The sequence below is a fragment of the Panthera onca genome, chromosome B3 (assembly GCF_046562875.1).
Source record: "Panthera onca isolate mPanOnc1 chromosome B3, mPanOnc1 haplotype 2, whole genome shotgun sequence".
NCBI classification, from domain to species: Eukaryota; Metazoa; Chordata; class Mammalia; order Carnivora; family Felidae; genus Panthera; species Panthera onca.
Genome location: NC_138344.1, coordinates 18,480,181 through 18,501,265, shown reverse-complemented (window position 1 = coordinate 18,501,265; position 21,085 = coordinate 18,480,181). Strand labels below are relative to the sequence as shown.

Here is a 21,085-nt window from a genome sequence, read left to right as displayed (position 1 = left end):
TGCTGGGGATGTACAATGGTGCAGCCACTTTGGAAAACAGCCTGGCAGTTCCTCAAAAGTGTAAGCATACAGTTACCATATGGTCTAGCAATTCCACTCTCAGGTATAGACCGAAAGGAAACGAAAACATTTGTCCACATAAAAACCTGTGCATGAATGTTCATAGCAGCCTTATTCACAACAGCCAAAAAGTGGAAAACAACCCAAATGTCAGTCAACTAGTGAATGGATGAATAAAATGTGGTACATTCATACAGTGGAAACTTATTTGGCAATAAAAAGGAATGAAGTACCGATACATGCTACAATACGGATGGGCCTTGTAAACTTTACCGTAAGTGAAAGAAATCAGACAAAGGACCAGGTAGCATATGATCCTGTCTATATGGAATGTTTAGAATAGACAAATCTAGGAGGAAAGAAAATAGATCAGTGGTTTCCTAGGGCTGCAATTAGGGAAGACAGAAATAGGGAGAGATTGTTAAAGAATATGCAGTTTCATTTTGGATGATGAAAATGTTCTATTGTGGTGAGGATCGTATAACTCTGAATATACTAAGAAACCATTGAATTGTATACTTAAGATGGGTGAATTTTATGGTATGTGGATTATATCTCAACAAAGCTGTTGTGAAAATTAAGAAACAATATAAAATATAAAGTATAATAATAGTTTCATAATAGTCTGTACCTCAAGTTTAAGAAATATTCATAAATCTGAGAAGTAGAAGGAATATGGGAGAAAAAAAGAGAAGCTAAATTCTTTTCTGTACAAAGGGGAAAAGCCAAAATTCTATGTTGATATCAATAATGAGAAAGCTGTATAAAGAATGTTTCTCAAGATTATAAAAGATAACTCACTAATAGAATTGCCTCCTCAGTACTAGAGATGAAAACTTTATGAAATACAGTTCACGTAGGAAAACACTGGGAGAAAAGGAGCTAAAAAGAAAACATTACTAATTAACATAATAAATATAATGGCATTAAAATCCTCTTTTCAATGACAAAGACTCAGAAATGATACCCAAGAAATTACTTTAAGTGCATGGGTAAAGATTTAAATATTAAACACAATTAAAAGGTGACAACATTGAGAATATATCCACTTGTCATGGTACACATGTGGAAAATTCTTTCATTTGCTCTTTCATTTGCTTATTTTAAAGCTATTTGTAAAAAAAAGTTAGAGAGGGAGGGATCCAAACCAGAAAAGACTTAAAAACAGAATAAACTGAGGGTTGATGGGGGGGTTGGGGGAAGGGGAAGTGGGTGATGGGCATTGAGGAGGGCACCTGTTGGGATGAGCACTGGGTATTGTATGGAAACCAATTGGACAATAAATTTCATATATAAGAAAAAGCTATTTGTTGAATGGCTACTACATGCTAAGCACTAGGTATCCATGATGAATAAACTGACCTAGGTGCTGTTCTCATTGAGCTTCCTGTCCAGGGGAAGAGACTAATACTATACATAGAACAATTAAATGATTACCGGCTTTGAGAAGTGGTCCCAGGAAAAAGGAGAATGTGCTATAGTGACTTAGATGAAGGAATCCAAGGAAAGTTTCTTTGAGGAAGTGGCATTTGAGTTGTAAGTACCAGTTAGTCATGTGACTGTTGGTTAGCCGGAGTTATGACCTGTTCAGAGGCCAGGATGTGGGAAAGAGATGAGGTGCTTGAATTCATGAAGGCAATAATGTGGGGGCCTCCTTGGATTTTATAGGAAGCCACAGGACAACAGAGGGAGGCTGTTCTAGTGAATTTTTGAGTTGGCCTGACAGAGGTTTCCATCGCCTCCATGGATTCGCTGGTTGGCTCACCCTGGTGGAGCCCAAGGCTGCTTTGCATGTGGACGTCCAAGAAATAGTTGAGCTGGCCATAAGAGAACAAGTCCCCTCTGGGTGATGTGGTAGGGGCATTGGAAGGGTGGGAGCAGGAGTCCAACTAGTAAGAGTCACCCTGGTGCCAGGAGAACTGCGCCCACGTTCGGGTTTGCCCTGGAGCATCCCGGGGCATTTGGAAAGGAGGCTCTTTACTTGGGAAACAAGCGTAGTCTGGTGACTGGTTCTGGGCCAGAAGAGGAGCACTTGAACTTGTTTTCCCACCTGTACATCAGGTATTTTGAGCTCTTTTTCCATGTGTTAGGGGACATCTGGAGCTTCTGTGAAACCCAAGAGGCCTTTAGAGGAGTGAATGCTGTCTCACTGCAGACTGCTCTGGAAATATGTGGGAATTTAATACATTTGGAAGAACCCCTGACACCCAAGAGCTCTACAAAGGCCAAGGAGATTGTTTTTTTCTGTCTAAGGCTCTAAAAAAGAGGGCAAAAGGATCCTTTGATCCTTTGTTCATCATTCATTCACTTGATTCTCTCATTCACTTATATATTCCAGAACGGCGACTGAAGCCTGACGGTGTATCACGTGCCCTCCTCAGGGTGGAGATACAGAAATGAAAGGGGCAGTCTCCACCCTCAGAGCCCTGAAGCTTGGGGGAGATGTCCTACCTACCATGCTAGGGTGTGCTGAGTGCCACAGGGGTGTCGGGGGGAGGGGTAGAAAGAGCCTTTTGCTTTATTTTAGTTTTACATTTGAGTTCCTAATCCATAGTGTGGCCTGCCCTTCTTGCAGAGGTGGAGGAATTTCTGAGCGATCTAAAGTTTCTTGTGTTTCCTTGTCAAAGATGAAAGACCATCTGTCTAAAGGAACAATGCCCAGGATTCCGATGGGGGAGTCCAGGTGCAGAAGACAAGTGGGTTTCTTTTCAGGCTTTTGTTTGCCCTGTCTTGCTCTGGTTGAGACATGAGCATGTTCATTAATTTCTTCCCCCAAGCTGTGCGTTTGGGGAATGTTCTTCTTCTTCATCTTCTTCTTTTTTTTTTTTTTTTCTTTTCCATCACTTTAAAAGATAAAACTGTCAAACGCCAGTAGGCTTGTGTATACACTTTCAGCAAGACTTAAAGCACGTGAGCATTCCGAGAACTTGTCATTGTTTGTTTCAGATTTGCCAAATGAATCTCCACGGACCCCCGCAAGGATTGTCCTTGCTAGGAATTGCCACACTGTCCTGACCATACGGTTATACATGCACCAACTCCTGCAAAGGTGACCTTCCCAGTCCACACTTCTTAAGGCGGGAAAGACGATGAATATCTGTTACGGGCTGAATTCTCTCCCTGCCATGCATGTGGTGAAGTCCTCATCTCTGGTACCTCAGAATAGGACTGTATTTGGAAGGAGGGTCTTTAAAGAAATGATTAAGTTAGAATGAGGTCATTAGTGTGGGTCCTAATCCAGTATGACTGGTGTCCTTATAACAAGAGGACATTTGGGGCGCCTGGGTGGCTCAGTCAGTTAAGTGTCCGACTTCGGCTCAGGTCTTGATCTCATGGTTCGCAGGTTTGAGTCCCATGTTGGGCTCTGTGCTGACAGCTCAGAGCCTGGAGCCTGCTTTGGATTCTTTGTCCCTCTCTCTCTGCCCCTCCTCCACTTATGTTCTCTTTCTCTCTCTCTCTCTTTCTCAAAAAATGAATAAACATTAAAACAAAAACAAAAAAACCCCAACAGGACGTTGGCCATAGATGCTTACAGGGGAACGACCTGTGAAATGACAGGGACAGGATGGCCATCTGCAAGCTAAGGAGGGAGATGTCAAGAGAAACCCGCCCTGTCGACACCTCTGTCTTAAACCCCCAGTCTCTAGAACTGTGAAGAAATATGTCTGTTGTTTGAGCCACCCAAGTGTGTGTCACTCTGTAATGACAACCCTGGGCCAGCTACAGATCTGGGGCTTGGCTAGTGCCTGTTGAATGGGAGGTCATCTTTTCTCAGTTGGTGTAAGGTGGGCATATTAGAAGCCTTATTCTTCCTGGTTGGGAGTCTGTGGATTTCCATTCGTGAACATGATGAGAGGGAAAGACTGGTAGAAATTGTGTGAAGATGGCAGCCCTCCATGGGCCTGGGTTTCCCCATTAGATGTGCAAGTTCTTGCCATCTCAGGGAAATGGCCCCTCTATTCTAGTATATTTCAAGTGCATCCCTGTTTCTCTGCTCCCCGACCTCGCCAAAGTCTGCACCATTTCCTCACCTTGCCTTCATCCCCTCCCTGGTCTAGTTTCAGGGTATCTTAACTCTTCTCCTATCTTCCTCTGGTAGGTAGGTTGCTCACTGAGACCTTCATGAGCCTCTCTTTTGTTCCATCCAATCTCTCTTGACATGGCTGTGTCCTGTGTTGAGGATGCTGAGCAACCCTCCCTCCTGAGACCTTATTTTCTTGGCTCCTGTGACTCCATGCTCTGTACCCCTTGCACCTCATGTGTTCCCCCCACCCCAGCCTTTGCCCCCTGCGTGTTGGTTCAAGCTCTTCCATCCAGCCATGTAGTTTTGAAGTCCCTAAGAGATTGGTCTAGGACCACTGGTTCCTAAGTGCCAGTTGGTCTCTGATCTCACCTTGCTGTTAAGCTCCAACTCTGCACATCCAACAGCCTCTCCACTTGGGTACTTCAAGAACATCTGAAACGTATCTAGCCTAAAACCACACTGTCTTTGTTTTTGTTTTTGATTTTTAACCACCTGACCCTGAACCAGTGGTTCCTGATTCTGTGATTAACACAACATTCAAAGTGGGAATCATCCTTGGTTGGGAATCATCCTTGCTGATTGGGAATCTACTGTGTGCCAGGCACTGCCACCATGTAGGTGACCATCTAGAAGGAACAGATGTTAACCAAACGCACAAATGGTGCATTCTCCTTCCTTCCTTACTGGCCCTCCTTCCTTACTCATGCAAATATCCCCAGTACTGTTGGGGTCACCTTCTAAGTTTTCACCTTCAGTTGCCCCCCTTGTCCAAGTGTGGGGCCCATCTCCCTGAGCTCCTGAAGTAGTCATTCAGCAGTGTCCCTGCTTTCCATGGTGGCCCCTAGAATCTGTTCTACCCACAGCAGCCAGGATAACACATTCAAGGGCTTCCCACTGCTCCTGGGGTGAAGAAAACCCTGAACACATGCCACACTTGCCCCTACCTGTGGCTCAAGCCTCTTTGCCAGCCACACTTTCTCTTTCACTTGGCCCTCTGCAGGTTCTAGAACATGCCATGTTCTGACCCGAGGGCCTATGCACATGCTGTGCCCACTGCCAGGACTGCTCCCAACTTCTCTCTCTCCATCCCCATGTTAACTCTGGCCCTTCTGATCTTGGCCCATGTGGCACTTCCCCATGGAACCGAGGCTAAATTGGAACACCCTCCTTTATATTCTCTCATGGCATTATCTATTCTTTTTGCAAGCATGTGTTGCATTTATAAACTTTCATACATTTGTACATTTGGTTAACATCTGTTCCTTCTGGATGGTCACCTACATGGTGGCAGTACCTGGCACACAGTAGATTCCCAATCAACACCTATTGGCTGAATACCTTTCAACCTCACCCGTAGGCAGTGGTGTTTGGCTACTTGGTATAGGACTCTGATCATGGGTCAAAGGTCCAGTTGGGGCCAACACACATTTCTTGCCCTTGGCCCTCCTGTGTCTCAGGGAACAAGTATAGCTCATACTTCCTGAGTAATGTAGGGACTGATTTTGGATTCCAAGATTGATCAGTTCTTCATTTGAGATCTTTCACACACACACACACACACACACACACACACACACACACCTCTTATTTTCCACCTTTCTTTGTAAGGAATTTACGTGAAAAAAAAGCCTTTTATGAAAATGACTTGGCCTTGGGGTAAGTTATTTAAAGAATTCATACTTGGAGAGAAAAAGTGTTTTTTTTCCCCCTATTTGAAAAAAAAAGAGAGAGCAAGAGAGAGAAGGTCATTATTTTTCAAGGATGTTGGATTTCTGCAGCTGCCGAAAAGTTCACCTGGCTGGGAGCTCTTCTGCACACGTGGAACCATCGTTTCCAGTTGGAAAAGATGGCTTTTCTACAAACAGACCCTTTGCTTTGCTTGAAAAAAAAAAAAGTGTTGGGAACCTGTTGATTTTATTGCAGAGCACAGTGTGTGTAAGTCTGTGTGTGCAGACTTCTGAAGCTACGCCTTAAAACCCACTGCTGGCTCACTGGTTGTTCATATTTCCTCCTCCATTGCTTTTCCCCACGTTGACTCTGAGTCTGTGCGGCACTATCCCCAGGTCCTTGGTTGTGACAGTGACAGGTTGACAAATCTGTGCCATGCATCCATGTTTGTATTCCCTTCCTGGAGCCCCATAGTGATTGGTTTTTATGAAATGGTGACTCAGAATATAGGGTAGCATTCCTGTTCATGGCAGTGTTCTATGGTGTGGAAGTACACATCCAATGGTACACATCACCATTCATACTCCAATGGTGAAAAAATGAATCCTTAGTTCCAAAACGGGGAAGTGCGAATGAAATCTAGTAGGTAGTTTAAGGACTGACCCTCTCATTGTAGGCTCTATGCATTTGTGTCTAGTCAAGAAAATGGAGACAATGCTAGGTGTTCCTAACTAGAGGGATTTCACATGGAATTGGTTATAGCCGTGCCCAAGTCGGAAGGAGCAGAAGGGGGAGCTGGGGTACCCAGGAAACAGCTGTTGCCTGAGGGCTGGGGTAAGAAAAGGAAGAGGTGCTTTTCTAGGACCAAAGAGCTTGGGGTAAGTGTCTGAAGGGGTATCAGACCACCAAGGGGTGTAGCCAAGCTGGTGTTACTACGGATGTACCTCTGAGGGGGTAGGGGAGCTGGGCTAGGAGTGTCCCAGGAGCTGGAGGCTGGATCCATATGGTCCAGTAGTACTGCTTGAACAGTGCCACCCTGAGCTGAGAACACAAGGAGCCTCTTCTCTCCATCTGGTCCCCCTCTGGTCTCCCTCTAGTGCCCCCTGTTGGTGAGCTGAACAGAAAGTCAACTGGCAAAGGGGTCTGGGAAATGTAGTTTGCAGGCTTTCAGCCCCAGAGCACAGTGCAGAAGGGGAGCTGAGAGACAAAAGGCAAATTACGCATGCATGGAAAACAGAGACCTTTCTATTAAGTGGCATCAGGGTCAGGCCCAGGTGAATATCTGGAGCTCTCAATTCCCAACCTGAGGGTGTTTTCTTTTCTTTTCTTTCCTTTTTTTAAACATAATTTATTGTCAGGTTAGCTAACATACAGTGTATACAGTGTGCTCTTGGTTTTGGGGGTAGATTCCCGTGATTCATTGCTTACATACAACACCCAGTGCTCATCCTAACAAATGCTCGTCACCCATTTTCCCCTCTCCCCTGTCTCCCCCCCCATCAACGCTCAGTTTGTTCTCTGTATTTAAGAGTCTCTTATGGTTTGCCTCCCTCTCTGTTTGAAACTTTTTTCATTACACCTCATGGTTGCTTATTTTTGGAAAGTGGGGCTATTGGATATACAGTTGAAACAACACATCTTACTGTTTCTCATGCTGTAGCAGTGGTGGCATTGGTGAGGGTCTGTGTGCAGAAAGCCCGCTTGCGGCAGCACTAGGTGTCTCCCTGCAAGGAGACGGATTTGTACTGTTTTCCAAGCTCTAATGAAAAGCATTTGGTTTTCATTCTTCTATCCAATGTGAAATGTTATGAATGTTTCATGGTTTAAGTAGACAACTTCACGTACAGTCATGTTTTATGTTCTATCACGTTTGGGATGATTAAAATATTCCCCCCTCTGGAATGTTGGAAGGTTACATTGGGATGTTGAGCAGGAGTTACAGGCCACTCCCTCACTCTTCTTGAAGCTGTTGTTTCTGTATTATTTTAATTTATTGTTGCATGGTTGAGGATAGCCTTGAAGAAATTTGTTCATGCCCCCTGGACCCAGGAAGAAATATCAAAGGCAACAAGCTGATTGATGAGTGTCTAGACTAGAGGTGCTGGTAGATGGAGAATATGAGCAGCTAGACCCCATAGAGCACATATGAGCATCCAAGTTTCCTGTTTGTTTCCAGGATCAGGCAAAGCTTAGAAATTAGTGTTTAGACCCTAATATGCGGTTAACTACCACAATAATAGTAATGCAATGCTAAAGACAGAAATCAGACTAGCGGCATGACTTGGATGTGGTATTCTATATCTGATCCCATGTTGGAGGCTGAGCACGCATCTCTTAGTTACTACCCACATCCACCCTAAGAGAGAGGAGTAATTATCACCTTGGTTTATTGATGAGGGAACTGGCCCATGGTCACCCTGCAAGTCCATGGGCAGATTCCAACCAGCTCTATCAGATGTCAGAGCTGTGGGCCTCTCAGGACCAGGTTGGCCACCTCCTTCTTAGGTGGAGGAAGCCACTTTTGAGAATATAATTCTGGAACATTTATGTTAAGTTTCTAAAAATTAATCTTGATATTAATTAGGAAGTTAACGAGTTTAACAAAATTCATTCAGCTAAGTATAATTCTGGAATTCCTACTGTGCACCAGACAGTGCCACGTAGGCACTGTGGTGGGTCCAGAGGGTGACGCTTGGGCTCGTGAATTCACAGTCGACCCCAGTAGGCAAGCATCGACCCTTAAGATTGGCTGACCGGATCTCCCACCAGCAACAGGCCACGGCGGGGTGGGGTGCTCTCAGGCACTCTTCGTGGACCCCAGAGCCTCACTGTCCTTCTTGATCTGGTCTGGGAGGCTCTGCTATTCCCACAGTTAGGTGTGTTCTCTAGATTTGAATGAGCTTTTGATGTGGCAGTCCAGAAAATAAAAAATTAAAAACAATCTGTTCACATGTCCTGCATGGTAGCCCAGGCAGCCTACATGGAGGGGGGGAGCCACACACTCTTGGTGCCTTAGATGGGTTGCCAGGGAGACCTCTCTTGGGGCTTGTGCCATCAGGCAAATGAGTGGGTCTTACCTGCCAAACAGCACCTCTCTTATTCCAGAAGCTACTGTCACCATCTTTGACCTCACACATCCTTTCTAACCCAGGCCACTTGCTGTCCTCCTTTTCTGATTCTGCCCCACTCTTGCCCTCCCCATGTTATGCTGGCTGCCCAGCCCTCCTTGGACAGAAAGACCATCTAAGGCTGCTGACTTGGGACACAGGGTAGGATTTTTCTGGAATTCTTTTTGATGCGTGTTTAATTTTAGGCTCTTTGGTGTTGCAGAAGGTTCCTAGCCAATAGAAGTGAACAGAATTCATGATCACATTTGCCATAAAACATTACTGAAAACACTGCCTTGTGGGGTGCCTGGGTGACTCAGTCGGTTCAGCGTCTGACTTCGACTCAGGTCGTGGGCTCTGTGCTGACAGCTCAGAGCCTGGAGCCTGCTTTAGATTCTGTGTCTCCCTCTCTCTCTCTGCCCCACTCCTGCTTGGGCTCTTTCTCTCAAAAATGAATGTTAAAAAACAACAACAACAACACTGCCTTGTACATCACCAAGAGGACCCCATGTGAAGTCTTATTGTATCTTTATTTTAGAGGTTGGTGTTAGGTCAATACTGCTTTTCCCTGAGGAATGGTATTTTTCCACCTGTCAGAGGAGAGCGAGAAAACTCACAAGCACGCATGTTTACCTTTACAAAAAAAAAAAAAAAAAGTTTTCCCTCATTTCAGAACACTCAGAACCAAATTCTGAGGCAGAATGGACGGACTGGACCATTGACCCTGGAATCCCCATGAAGTGGGTTCGAGGCCCAGAGCTAGGTATTTAACAAACGTCTTTGTGCCTGGGCTTGTTTGTCTGTGACTCCGGCTGCGAGGAGAGGAAACCAGCAGTGTGGGTGGCAGTGCCTGGTGCTCTGCGTGCCTTGGGCTAACATCCCACAGTGATGGTTTTTTTGTTTTGCTTTGTTTTGTTTTTTTGGTAGTTTACAGCAAGTTTGCAGGAGGGCAGAGAGAGAGAAAGAGAGAGAATCCCAAGCAGGCTCCGTGCTGTCAGCTCAGAGCCTGATGTGGGGCTCGAACTCACAAACTGAGATTGTGACCTGAGATGAAACCAGGAGTTGGCCGCTCAACCCACTGAGCCACCCAGGCGCCCCCACCCCCACCTCCACCACAGTGATTTTTATCACCAGAGCTGCCATAGTGACCTTGTTAGCATATTTGGATTTTTTTTTTTTTGGTTATTAATGTCTCTAATTTAATTTCAGTCTATTTTGGGGGTACGTCACTTTAAATCTTTTATGCTCAGCGGTAAATCGTGAGGGTGCGTAGAGTCTCTCTCGCTCTCTGTCCTCATTTCCCCCACACAGTGTTCCATCAGCCAGAGCTGGATCCTATTTCAGTGGAAGTTGAGGGAGTGGCCGTTTTTATAAATTCCACCCTTGGCCTATTTTTCATGCCACTCAGAGGGAGGAAACTCACCTGTCAGCCCTCAAAGACTGTGCAAGGGTGTGTTTTGCACCGAGCTGGGATATCCAGGTATGTCACTGTCCCGCTCCAGGGGATGTCACCTCATGGGGTGCTGGCTCCGCCAGAAGACCCCAAATGCCCCTTGCAGTGGACGCACATCCCACTGTCCCACACATATCAGTTCCTCATGGGGAGTGATAGCCTGGCTCCTGGAGGCTGTGGTCGGGACCTTAGCTGCAGGCTAGGGGAGCACACGGAGACCCAACACAGAGACTGTGTTCCTTACATGCTGGCAAGGCAAGTGTGATCTTATCTGTCCCCAGTGCTCACACTTGGCTGGTGCATTTCCTCCAGAAAACCTTCAGATGGAATAATTGCTCTCTAGGAGCGATTCTCTGAAGGGTGCCCTCGGATAGCCTAGGGCTGTTTGTTCCCAGAGGAACCAGGTGTGAAAACAAGAAGGTTCTCACCAAAGTGATTCCCTGGGGGGAACCTTATCTTAAAAATCAAAATTCACACCCAAATTGTGGCTTGGGAGGACTGCCTTACTGTCTCAGAAGGTTTCTCTGTGGACAGTTGTGTTCCTGCGATGGTGAGCCCGGGCCTGCCCCCTCCTCCTAACTGCAGCATGGACTGTGTGCTCCCTCTGCTGAACTTCCCGTGGCTCCCTCATTTCCTCCTCACCAGCTTTGAGAGGAAGACTCAGGCAACCCGCCTGGGGGGATACCCTAGCTGCAGCCTCCGCAGGCTCCTCTGTCTCCTTGAACAACAGCAGTCAAGCTAAGCTTTACTGAGCACTTACTATGAGCCAGGCGCTCTGCTAAGGGCTTACATCTGGGATCTCCTTTCAGCCCCACAGCACCCCTTGGGGAAGGAGCTGTGATTCTCCCTGCTTCATTGATGAGTCATCAGAGACTAAAAGAGGGTGAGAGATTTATCCTAGGTCAGACAAAACAATCGGGGAGCCAGGATTGGAATTCATGTGTTTTGTCTTTAAAACCACATCTTTAACCACAAGGCAACTGCCCACTGCCACTGTCAACATGCTCCTCATCATAATACAGGTGCCATTTATTGAGGACTCATAACATTCCAGGGAAGGTAGTAAGCGTTTGATACACATTTCACTTAATCACTGCACACCGGGGCTGTGGGTGTGGTTATTCTGATTGGAAAGATGGTCACATCAGGCTTGGAGAGAGTCTGCAACTTGCCCAGCATCCCACCCACTGGCTCTTGGTTAAGCTGAGCATGCTCTCTGGTCTGCCCCAGACCACAGTCCTCCTTTGAATTCTTGTCATCAACTCTGTGGCCCTCAGGGCGCAGACCTCCCTGCCCTCTGTGCTCACTCTGGGCAGTGGGGCCTACACTGCCCCCGTCCTGCCAGTGTGGATCCCCCTGCCAGCACTGGAAGGGATTCCTTGCCCCAGGGCTTAGAAAGGTCTCAGCGGTTTGGGTGCAAATCACCCATCATCTGTGTCTCAAGATGAGAATGAGGGGTGGGTAGCCTTCCTCTGACCACAGGTAAATACTTTGCAACATGTCACAATGGCACCCAGGGCTTCTGATGGGATTGCCTTTACCCTGTGCTCAAGAGAGCTGGAGAAAACCCGTGGTCAGCGCAGCTAGGTGAATGTCTGTTTCTGGAGTCTTCCGCTGTGCCCGTGTGCCCAGGTGCAGACATTCTTGTATCTGGACATTGAGTGCTATGTGTGGGAAAAGTTGATGTTTCTGGCTTGCATGACAACAAGGTTAAGTCTGAATCTTTCCTGTAACTCTGTAAGCATGTTGGACCAATTCCTAGCACTGACACCAGTCTCGGACTTCTCGGCCTGAAGCGCTGTCTGTCCTTGGTCTCGAAGGGCCCAGTGGCCTTGGGCACCTGCCCCCATTTCCTCTGCCATGTCTGTTTTCTCTCTAACTTGCTTCTCCTGCTGGCACAAGCTGGTTTGCCTCTCCCTTGGCACAAAGGTGACCTGAGGTCTTCCCTGGAAATGAAATTGGTAGAATCACGGAGCAATTCAGGGATGGCTTCTGGCTGTTAAACTCTCACACAGAATATTTTGTGATCCATGTGTTGTTTTTCCTTGGGAAATACCTAAATACTCTATTTTTAAACTAAAGAAATATTTAATTCATGCGGAGTTTGTTAATTTACAACTGAGATTTTTTTTTTAGCTTGCCAAGAGCAAAACTCATAACTAAAATGACAATTTATGTATTTGCTCAACATTTTCAGTAACCCCAAATTCTTATGATAAATAGTGATGTGAATATTCTAAAATTCCCACACATAGAATGCCCTTTGTTTTGTCTTTTTCTCTTCCTCCTCTTGTTCTAGAAAAGACTTGGTCTGGGGGTGGGGGTGGTGCCTGGGTGGCTCAGTCGGTTAAGCATCTGACTTCGGCTCATGGTTTGTGGGTTCAAGCCCCACATCCGGACTCTGTGCTGACAGCTCAGAGCCTGGAGCCTCCTTCGGATTCTGTCTCCCTCTCTCTCTGCCCCTCCCCCACTCAGGCTCGCTCTCTCTCTCTCTCTCTCAAAAATAAATAAACATTAAAAAAAATTAAAACAAAAAAGACTTGGAGTATCTTCCATAAGTACATAGAATTTTCTTTTTTAATGGATAATTGGGGCAAAGGGAAAATAAATGTAAGAAAAATAATATGAAGCCAGAGATTGAAAATCTACCCAGTCAGCACCAGCTCAAGCAGTGTGCTGGCAAACAAGACCACAGGGTGAACTTAGAATGATCACTGGTATCTGTAGCAGCCCGAGAGGGCCAGGGGCCCCACAGGCTGTGGTCTGTCCTCATCAGAGGGGTGAGGGCCGTTCCCACAGTGGCTGGAGACGGCGTATTACCGAGCCCAGCATGGAAGGCCCCGCAGATGGCTGCACACCTGCCCAGCTTGAACTTTGACCTCTCCCATGAGATCTGGATCCAGCACCCTTGTTATTCTGAAATTGGTATTGTTCTTCTTCCTTTTCATGATGCTTACAACTCGTGAATATTGGTGTTGATGAAGCGTGTCTGTTAGGGCATATGTATGCAGTTTGTGGCATTAAAGGTAAAAATGTATTACGGTTCTGTTCTCGCTATAGGGAAGGAATAACCATCGCGGAGCTACTGGTAGAGTGGCTGACGAGAGGGAGGAGAAGGGAGGAGGCAAGCTTCCGTTCACCCTGCTGTTCCCCTCCGCCACTACCCCCCAGGAAGGACACGGGCATGGAGAGGGAATACAGGTCCTTGGTCTCTTATCTGCAACTCCCAAATCCAGGATTTTCGACACTCATTTTGTGGAAGGCCTGCCCTGCCCTGATAGGAGCCTATGGAGCATCTCTTCTGACCCCCTTTTTCTCGTTTCTCTGCAGAATTAATAGTGCCTTTGATAACCGCTCGCTGCCCTAGACCTCAGGGAAACTATTCAGTATGTGGCACACGCACCGCATGGCCTTGCAAAATCTGAAAAATTCTGAATTCCTGCAACCTATCTAGCTGCAGGGGTTTGGATCAAGGCGTCAGGCCTCTGCCCTTGAATGCGGGGACAGGACAGAGCACTGGGGTGTGTCTCTGAGTCCCCAGCCAGCCTGGCATGGTTCTGGCCTGACAGACCAAATTAGCAACGCTCGGTGAGGGGAGTGCAGGCAGCCCGGAGGGATAATTATGCTATAGCTGCTGCAGGGCCTGGAACAAGCTAGAGACCATCCAGGGGGAAGGAGCACTATCACTGAAGGCTGCTCAGAGTCGCCGTGCACGCTGTGTGTGCAGCATGCAGCAGCAAAGTCAGTTTCATCATGCTCAACACAGAATCCTTTCCTGCTAAGCTTTCTTCGACCCTCCTACTGTTATGTTTTAAGTTCAGATGGCAATGAGGACCATGTTGGCACACATAGGGCAGCTGGAGAGAGTCAGAGCCGAGGGGGGAAGCTTTGGGTTCTAGGGCCGAATTCACCACTGCCCAGTACTTGGCTTCAGCTTTGTTATGTGGGAAACAGGGATTCCACTCATTCATTCATCCATGCATTCATTCATTCATTTACTCACGTGTGCATTCATTCAATGAATATTTCACACCAAGTCCTATGCCAGGGGCTGGGGGGTGGGGTGGGCAATGAATGGAAGAAATGAGACTGTCTTAGTGAAAATCCTTTAACAACCACAGAGCACCTGACCATTGTGTTGTACCTGTTACTTAGTATTCTGGGCATATGCCAACCCCCAGCATCATGCCCGTTGTGACAGCCTATTTATTAGCTCTCTGTGGCCCATCAGGGAGGGAGGGGCAGGTCTTAGGAGTCCTACTTTGTGCTTGAAAGACTGATGCTCCAGTGCAGCATTTTGATCTGTTGAATGTCTGGGAGCAACCCTACCGTTCTGGTCTGGGAGTGATGGGCTACTCTTCTTCGAGACTGTTCAGCTCTTACGTGTTTGAGCTCGCCATCTTCCAGAGAGATATTGCCAATGTGCCCTCAGGGCCACGCTGAAACTAGCTCTTCTCACGTGAGAACCTGAAAATATAGGACACTTTGCAAAGAGAAGTACTGAGCAGCCCACTTGGGGAAGAATCTGCAGGTGAGAACAGGAGTTGGTGACTCCAAGAGGGGAGTTATCAAGAGGGGAGTTAGCACCATGAGACAGAGCACCATGTGGCTCCTGGCCGGTTGCCTGGGAGCACGTGGGTGTGCTCGTGACAACAGAGCTCTTGCTTGGTAGCCCGTCACTTCCACAGTGTTGAAATGGGAGCAAGGGGGTTTGTTGCAAATTTCCAAGTTGGACAGATCGGTCTGATCCAGGCCGTGAGCACCCAGCAAACAAGCACCCTGAGCCCAGAATTTGGAGATCATGTGTGGTCCGTCTTGCTTGCGTTCAGAGATGATCTGGTTGGTGAAGATAGGTATATGGGTATTGATTTTATAGATATGTGGGTACGATTTTACAAAGAGATTTTTAACAAGTGGCCTCTTTCATTCTGACTGCATGCGAGGCAGTGCCATCTGGGACCTTGCCTGTTGACTTGAAATGGACTCTTCCTTCCCTCGCTCCACTGCTGAGGCCCAGAAGTCTCGATGGAGGTGTGCCTGGCTCTGGGCGAGGAGAGACCCATCCTGTGGGGCCAAGGCGTTCATGTTTTTCATCTTGTATTTCTGTGGCTAACTTTGTTCCCCCATGCCTTCTGTATTGTTGAGAGTTTAAAAGTGACCTCTGTATTTTTCTCAAACTCAACATTTTAAGTGAATAGAGTAATTCTAGTTTATTATATACATTTGAAAACTACAAATGGAAAAGAAAAACGAAGATCATATGTTCCCTATCATTCACGTTTTAGTTATGTTCTACCCAGGTTGGTTGGTTGTCTATCTGTCCATCTGTTTATCTATTTTTTATTTTTAAATTTATTTCCTCCTCCTCCTTCACCTGAAGATACTTGTGTGCTGAATCTTTGCAGAATTGGGACCGAACTGTATATGCAGATTTATTCCTGCTTTTCTCTACATCACTAAATCACCTTCACAAACATGCCTTTCACAGCTACATATTGTGTTCCCATTGCTGGCTCTCTCTGTGGTTGGATGTTTAGATTGCTTTTCAGTTTTCACGATTGTAAATTATATCATACAGAGTATTCTTGTTTGTTCATTATGACCCATATCTCAGGCTATTTAGTAGTGTGCATTTGGGGCCCTGGAATGATCAGGTCACTTTATGAAGCCAGTTTGTGCATATGGGGCTGGGTTCGCTGCATGAAAGTTGTAGCAGGGCTGACTTCTGTATGGTTTAGTGCTGAAAATGGGAATGATAGCTAACAAATTTAAGCACTGCCTTTCTATTTACATTTGGATCCTGAAAGTACACACTATTCATACCACACTTTGGTGTCGGTCAGAGGGGTTTTCACCAACAAAGTCTAGGTTGCCCTCGCATGGCAGCTTGAATGCCTAGGCACTGTGATATGGGCTCTAATTAATAACAACACCTGCTTATCAAAGTGAGACCTTACAGGGCATCAGTTTATCTAAAGAGTCAGAAGAGGGGTCGCCTGGGTGGCTCAGTCAGTGAAGCGTCCAACTCTTGATTTCATCTCAGGTCATGATCTCATGGTTCATGAGATCTAGCCCCATGTCAAGACAGCACAGAGCCTGCTGGGGATTCTCTCTCCCTCTCTCTCTGCCCTCTTCTGTGCACACATAGACACACACACACATATACACACACACACACACACACACACACACACACACTCTCTCTCTCTCTCTCTCTCTCTCTCTCAAAAATAAATAATCTAAAAAAAAATCCGAGAGTCAACAGAAGATTAACCTTTCCCTGTGTTGAGGAAAGGACACACTTACTTGCATTTTGGCTGGGATGTGTGTGGCATGCAATATTTTTTTCTGATTATATTTTGTTTTCCTTTGAAATAATGCTTTGTGATTGCTAATGTTTATGGCTCTTTACTCACGACTCTCAGAACAGCAGCCAGAATGCCACCTCCCTGGGTCCCAGCCGTCAGCAGTGGGTAGAACCCTTTCTATGCCGTTAACCTGAGGTGCTTTCTGATCTCTCCCCACTGGGCCTAGGCTGCCTTTTCCTCCGCCAACTGTGTCCTGCTGTCTGCCTTCCTCTGATGGGACACATTTTCTCTTCCCTGATTTTCAGTCCCTTTTGCCTCCTCGGCTGTGATGTGGACAGGTGTGAGCCGTCTTCTGCCCATCGGCTCCACCTGTATCAAGTGAGCTCAGGTCCCCCACCCCCCACCCCATGACGGTGGAGGTCCATCTCCTGGCCACTGGAGACTGACCATTCTCTGTGGGAGGCTCAACAGAAGGCCGGCTTCCCTTATGGCTTTGGAAATCAAAGTGCCAAGGACTGCATGAATGTCTCCGTTGTCTTCTAGAAAAGAAGAAGCCAAGGAGGGGCAGGCCGTCCCAGGACTGGCGGGAGCGGAGGAACGCCATCCAGCTCACCAGCGAGCACACGGTGGAGACCCTGGTGGTGGCCGATGCCGACATGGTGCAGTACCACGGGGCAGAGGCCGCCCAGAGGTTCATCCTCACGGTCATGAACATGGTGAGTCTCCAGTCAGTGTTCTGACCCAGGGGGGCTCTGTTTCCTCCTGGATGAATGCTCTGTCATTGTCTTTTCCCCAGCTAAGGAAGAAGCTGGGCTGAGGGCTGGAGACACACACAGCCCTGTGACCCCTGAGCAGGGAACTGAAGGGCTTCCCAAGGGAGAGGGCCCACCCATCGCCCCTGCCCTCGTGCGTTGTTTTGGCGCCTGGGTCTGCCCCGTGGTTGTGCCCTGCCTGCCACTCTTATCAGAGGTTTGCCAAAACCTTTGTTGAGTGCTAGACCCCCTGGATTTGAAGTTGAGTGAGTCAGTGCCCGTTTTAAGGAGTCAGTGGTCTAGTAGAAAGAATCAGGATCAAATTTTAATGTGAATCGGTTCTTGCCGTGTGCTGTGAGGGCTGGGGGAAAGCGCGGGGGGAGGTTATCTGTTTGAGTGTACCAGGGAAGGAGCTTGGAAGCCTGTGTCTACATCTGACTCAATGAATGAGGATAGAGGGAAATCTTCACATGATGGCTGGGCAGGGGAGGGGCTGCACTCCTCACAGCGGAGACACAGAAAGACTTTTGCATGCATCCCAATTCTACCTATCCATCCGCTCTCCTAACAAGCATCTCTGAAGACCACTGGCACTACGTTAGGTGTTGGAGATACAGGTCCACAACAGACCTGGTCCTTCCCTTGGGAGGTGGTGGTATCGGCAGACAGATAAAACACCATCTCACAGTAGAATTATCTGCAAGGGGCCACCGGGGCCCAGGTGGAGGGCTGCTGAGCGATCATCCTGCATGATGGGCACTTTGGGAAAGAGCTAACCTTTGAGCTGAGCGAGAGTGAGGGTTTGCAAGATCAGGGTAGGGGTGACAGGTCTCGCAGCAGGTGCGGCAGGGGCTGCATTTGTGGGCGGGGGGGGGTGGTGTGTGGTATGATGTGGCTGCAACAGGGAATAGGGGAGCCTTAGGGGAACAGTTGGGGAGAGCTGGTAGACATCCTGAGCAGTGGGGCCGCTGAAGGGGGAAGGGAGGAACGGCCCCAGCAGCTGTGCCCCGCCTGGGGGAGGGGGGCATTGGAGTTGGAGAACGTGTAGGGGAGAGGGAGCTAGGGGGCAGGAGTGAGGGTGGAGGCGGGGGTCAGGCAGGGAGGAGGGAGGTGCTGGCCTGGGTTTCTGAGAAATATGCCTGAGTTCTTCATTTGCACAAACCCAAGTCCTCCTGGTGGCTGCTTAATGATGGGCTGCTGTGCTTTGTCCTGCCCTGAGGAAACCCGGGAGGACGGCTGGTGGGGCTGGCTCCACACCAGACCCTTTCATCTGTAGTTAATTTCATCTCGTTTATTGTTTTTAATTGTCCAGAGTACGAGTGCCAAGAGTAAACACTCATTATGGCAACTAAAGTAGTAATGAGGCAAAGCTTCTACTTTGATATTTGCTTTCATAATTTTATCGTCAGCACAGCGGCAGCTGTTTTTTTATCACAGGCAGGGAGGGAGAGATACGTGGCAGTGTTGCCCCCCACCCCCCCCCCCCGCCCCCCAAAGCTGTAAGGCTGAAGGACAGAGACTGAGTGGTCCTCTTGCTTGGCTTTAATTCCACGGCCTTGGCTTCTCTTCCACTGCTTGTACTAAGATGTTGGAGGCTCCAGATCCCATCGCTGAGGGCAAATCTGGGACCAGCCACATTAAATTGGGATTTAGATGTTTTCTGATGAGGCCTGCCTAATAAGAGCAGTGCCGCTGTGGTGAGAGGCATATGGCATGTGTATGCTAATACTGAGCCCTCCAGTCACCTCCCGTGGGGGCTCTTGGCTGGGGTGGCGAGACCAGAGAGCAAATGAAGACGGAGTCTCCCGACCCAGTCACACAGACTCTCAGCACCGAACGCTGGTTTCCGTCGCTCTAGCGGTGGTTAGCTCTTCAGCAAGTTTAACGGCGGGTTGCATTCAGACGCTGCCCCTTGTTTGGAACGAGACCCCCCTCCACCACTACCATCCTTCAGTCCCTCAAAACCCTAGTTTTGAAAGAATTCCAAAGAATTCTGTTCTTCCTGTGGCTGTTGTAGCCAAGGGATTTCTGTTAGGAAGTAAGATGATCTTTAAGCCAGGAGGATGGGAAAGGATTGTGGTCGGGATGAGGAACCCTGTCATTAGCCAAGCCTTCAGGTGCCGTGAGCGGGAAGGTGAGGCCAACCAGCCCATCTCTCTCCCGCCAGAGTGTTTACTGTGGGGCTGCAGGATGGAAATGGCTCTGTGTGCCTAGCTTCTGTGGATTCGGGGGAGTCTGCTGGAGTGGCTGCCACCTTCCTTGCAACACGTTTCTCTCCAGGCTGAGGGAAATAGCATCATTGGGTCTCACTTGGGTCTCTGGGTAGAGACCTGCCAGTCCACGCTTGCCACTCTGACCCTTGAGGCTAAATCTAGGCAGGCTTCTGGGCACTTGTGGGGACTTGGGGTATGAAAACACGTTCAAAGCTGGGGGAATATGGTGTTACGTGTCGGCTCCCAGTTTTCATAGCGTCTCATGGTTGTGACGTGTGAATTAGATCGGTGTCCGTCAGTGGCCTGATGGCACGTGTTTGAGAGGAGGGAAAGGAGTGGATGTCCATGATGAGTGGCTGGGTTTTTTCTCCTCATCATCTGACCTGGTGGATTTCATTGTTTGCCCATCTTACAGAGAAGGAAGTGGAGCCTTGCGGGGGGAGTGACACAGTCAGGGTGCACGGCCAGTGAGCGAGTATGTAGCGGGGCGAGCACGCAACACCAGGGCTGAGGGACCCCTGTCTCACCTGTTCAAGGTGACAAGCATGTCTGCGGCCTGTTGTTTCTCTCCCTCTCCTCCCTGGTCTGCCCATCGTTACCTTTAGCCTTGACGACTGCAGGAGCCACCTTGCTGGGCTCCTCACTTTCATTTTCTTCTCTCTTGAATCCTTGTCCCAGAATGGCCAGCAAGAGGTTCATCCAACAGAGTTAGGACTTTGTCACTAAGCAGCCCTAAGCCCTTCTGTGGCTTCCCGTGCAGTTGATGCAGAATGCCCCTGTTTTGCATGGCCCTCCCAGGCTGTACAGTGGAGACCTGCCTGATTCTCCTGGACTTTATTCACTTCTCCACCTCAACACCAAACTGTCATGTGGGCCACTGTTTCTCAGCTGCCCCAGGCTCTTCCCTCACCCTCTTTGGGCTCTCTTTGTCAGGAATGCTCTTCTCCCCACTCCTTATCAAGCTAGCTTCTCTATCTTTAAAGCCTCTGGGTAAATATCCCCTCAGAGGGGCTCTTCTTATAGATCCCTCTGAAAAGGCCAACTGTTTTCTTTCTTTTTTTTTTTTAAGCTTGCTTTCCTTCCTTCCTTCCTTCCTTTCTTTTCTTTCTTCCTTTCTTCCTTCCTTTCCTTTCCTTTCCTTTCCTTTCCTTTCCTTTCCTTTCCTTTCCTTTCCTTTCCTTTCGACAGAGTGTGTGAGTGGGTCAGAGAGAGGGAGAGAGAGAGAATCCCAGGCAGGCTCCATGCTCTCAGGGCAGAGCCTGATGCAGGGCTCGATCCCATGAACCTCAAGATCATGACTTGGGCTAAAATCAAGAGTTGGTTGGACAGTTTAAGTGTCCAAGGCCAACTTGTTTTCTTTATCATAGCTGGCTGCTTTTGTACTTGGTCCTTATCTTGAGTTATAATTTAATATTTATTTGCTTTTTAAAAACCATTTTGCTGTGGAGATTTGTTATGCTACTGAATTTAAGCTGGTATAAAATCAATTTAGAGTATTAT

General features: G+C 47.8%; 1 protein-coding gene across 4 annotated transcripts in view; it reads left to right on the top strand.

Annotated features, from left to right (window-relative positions):
- Nucleotides 1-21,085, top strand: part of ADAMTS17 (ADAM metallopeptidase with thrombospondin type 1 motif 17) — a 343,034-nt gene that overhangs the window by 46,107 nt on the left and 275,842 nt on the right. For all 4 annotated transcript variants that reach the window (XM_060617804.3, XM_060617802.3, XM_060617803.3 and 1 more), the window contains exon 4: nt 17,164-17,336. In XM_060617804.3, the coding sequence (XP_060473787.1) occupies nt 17,164-17,336 (173 nt within the window). The remainder of the gene's footprint in view (nt 1-17,163; nt 17,337-21,085) is intronic.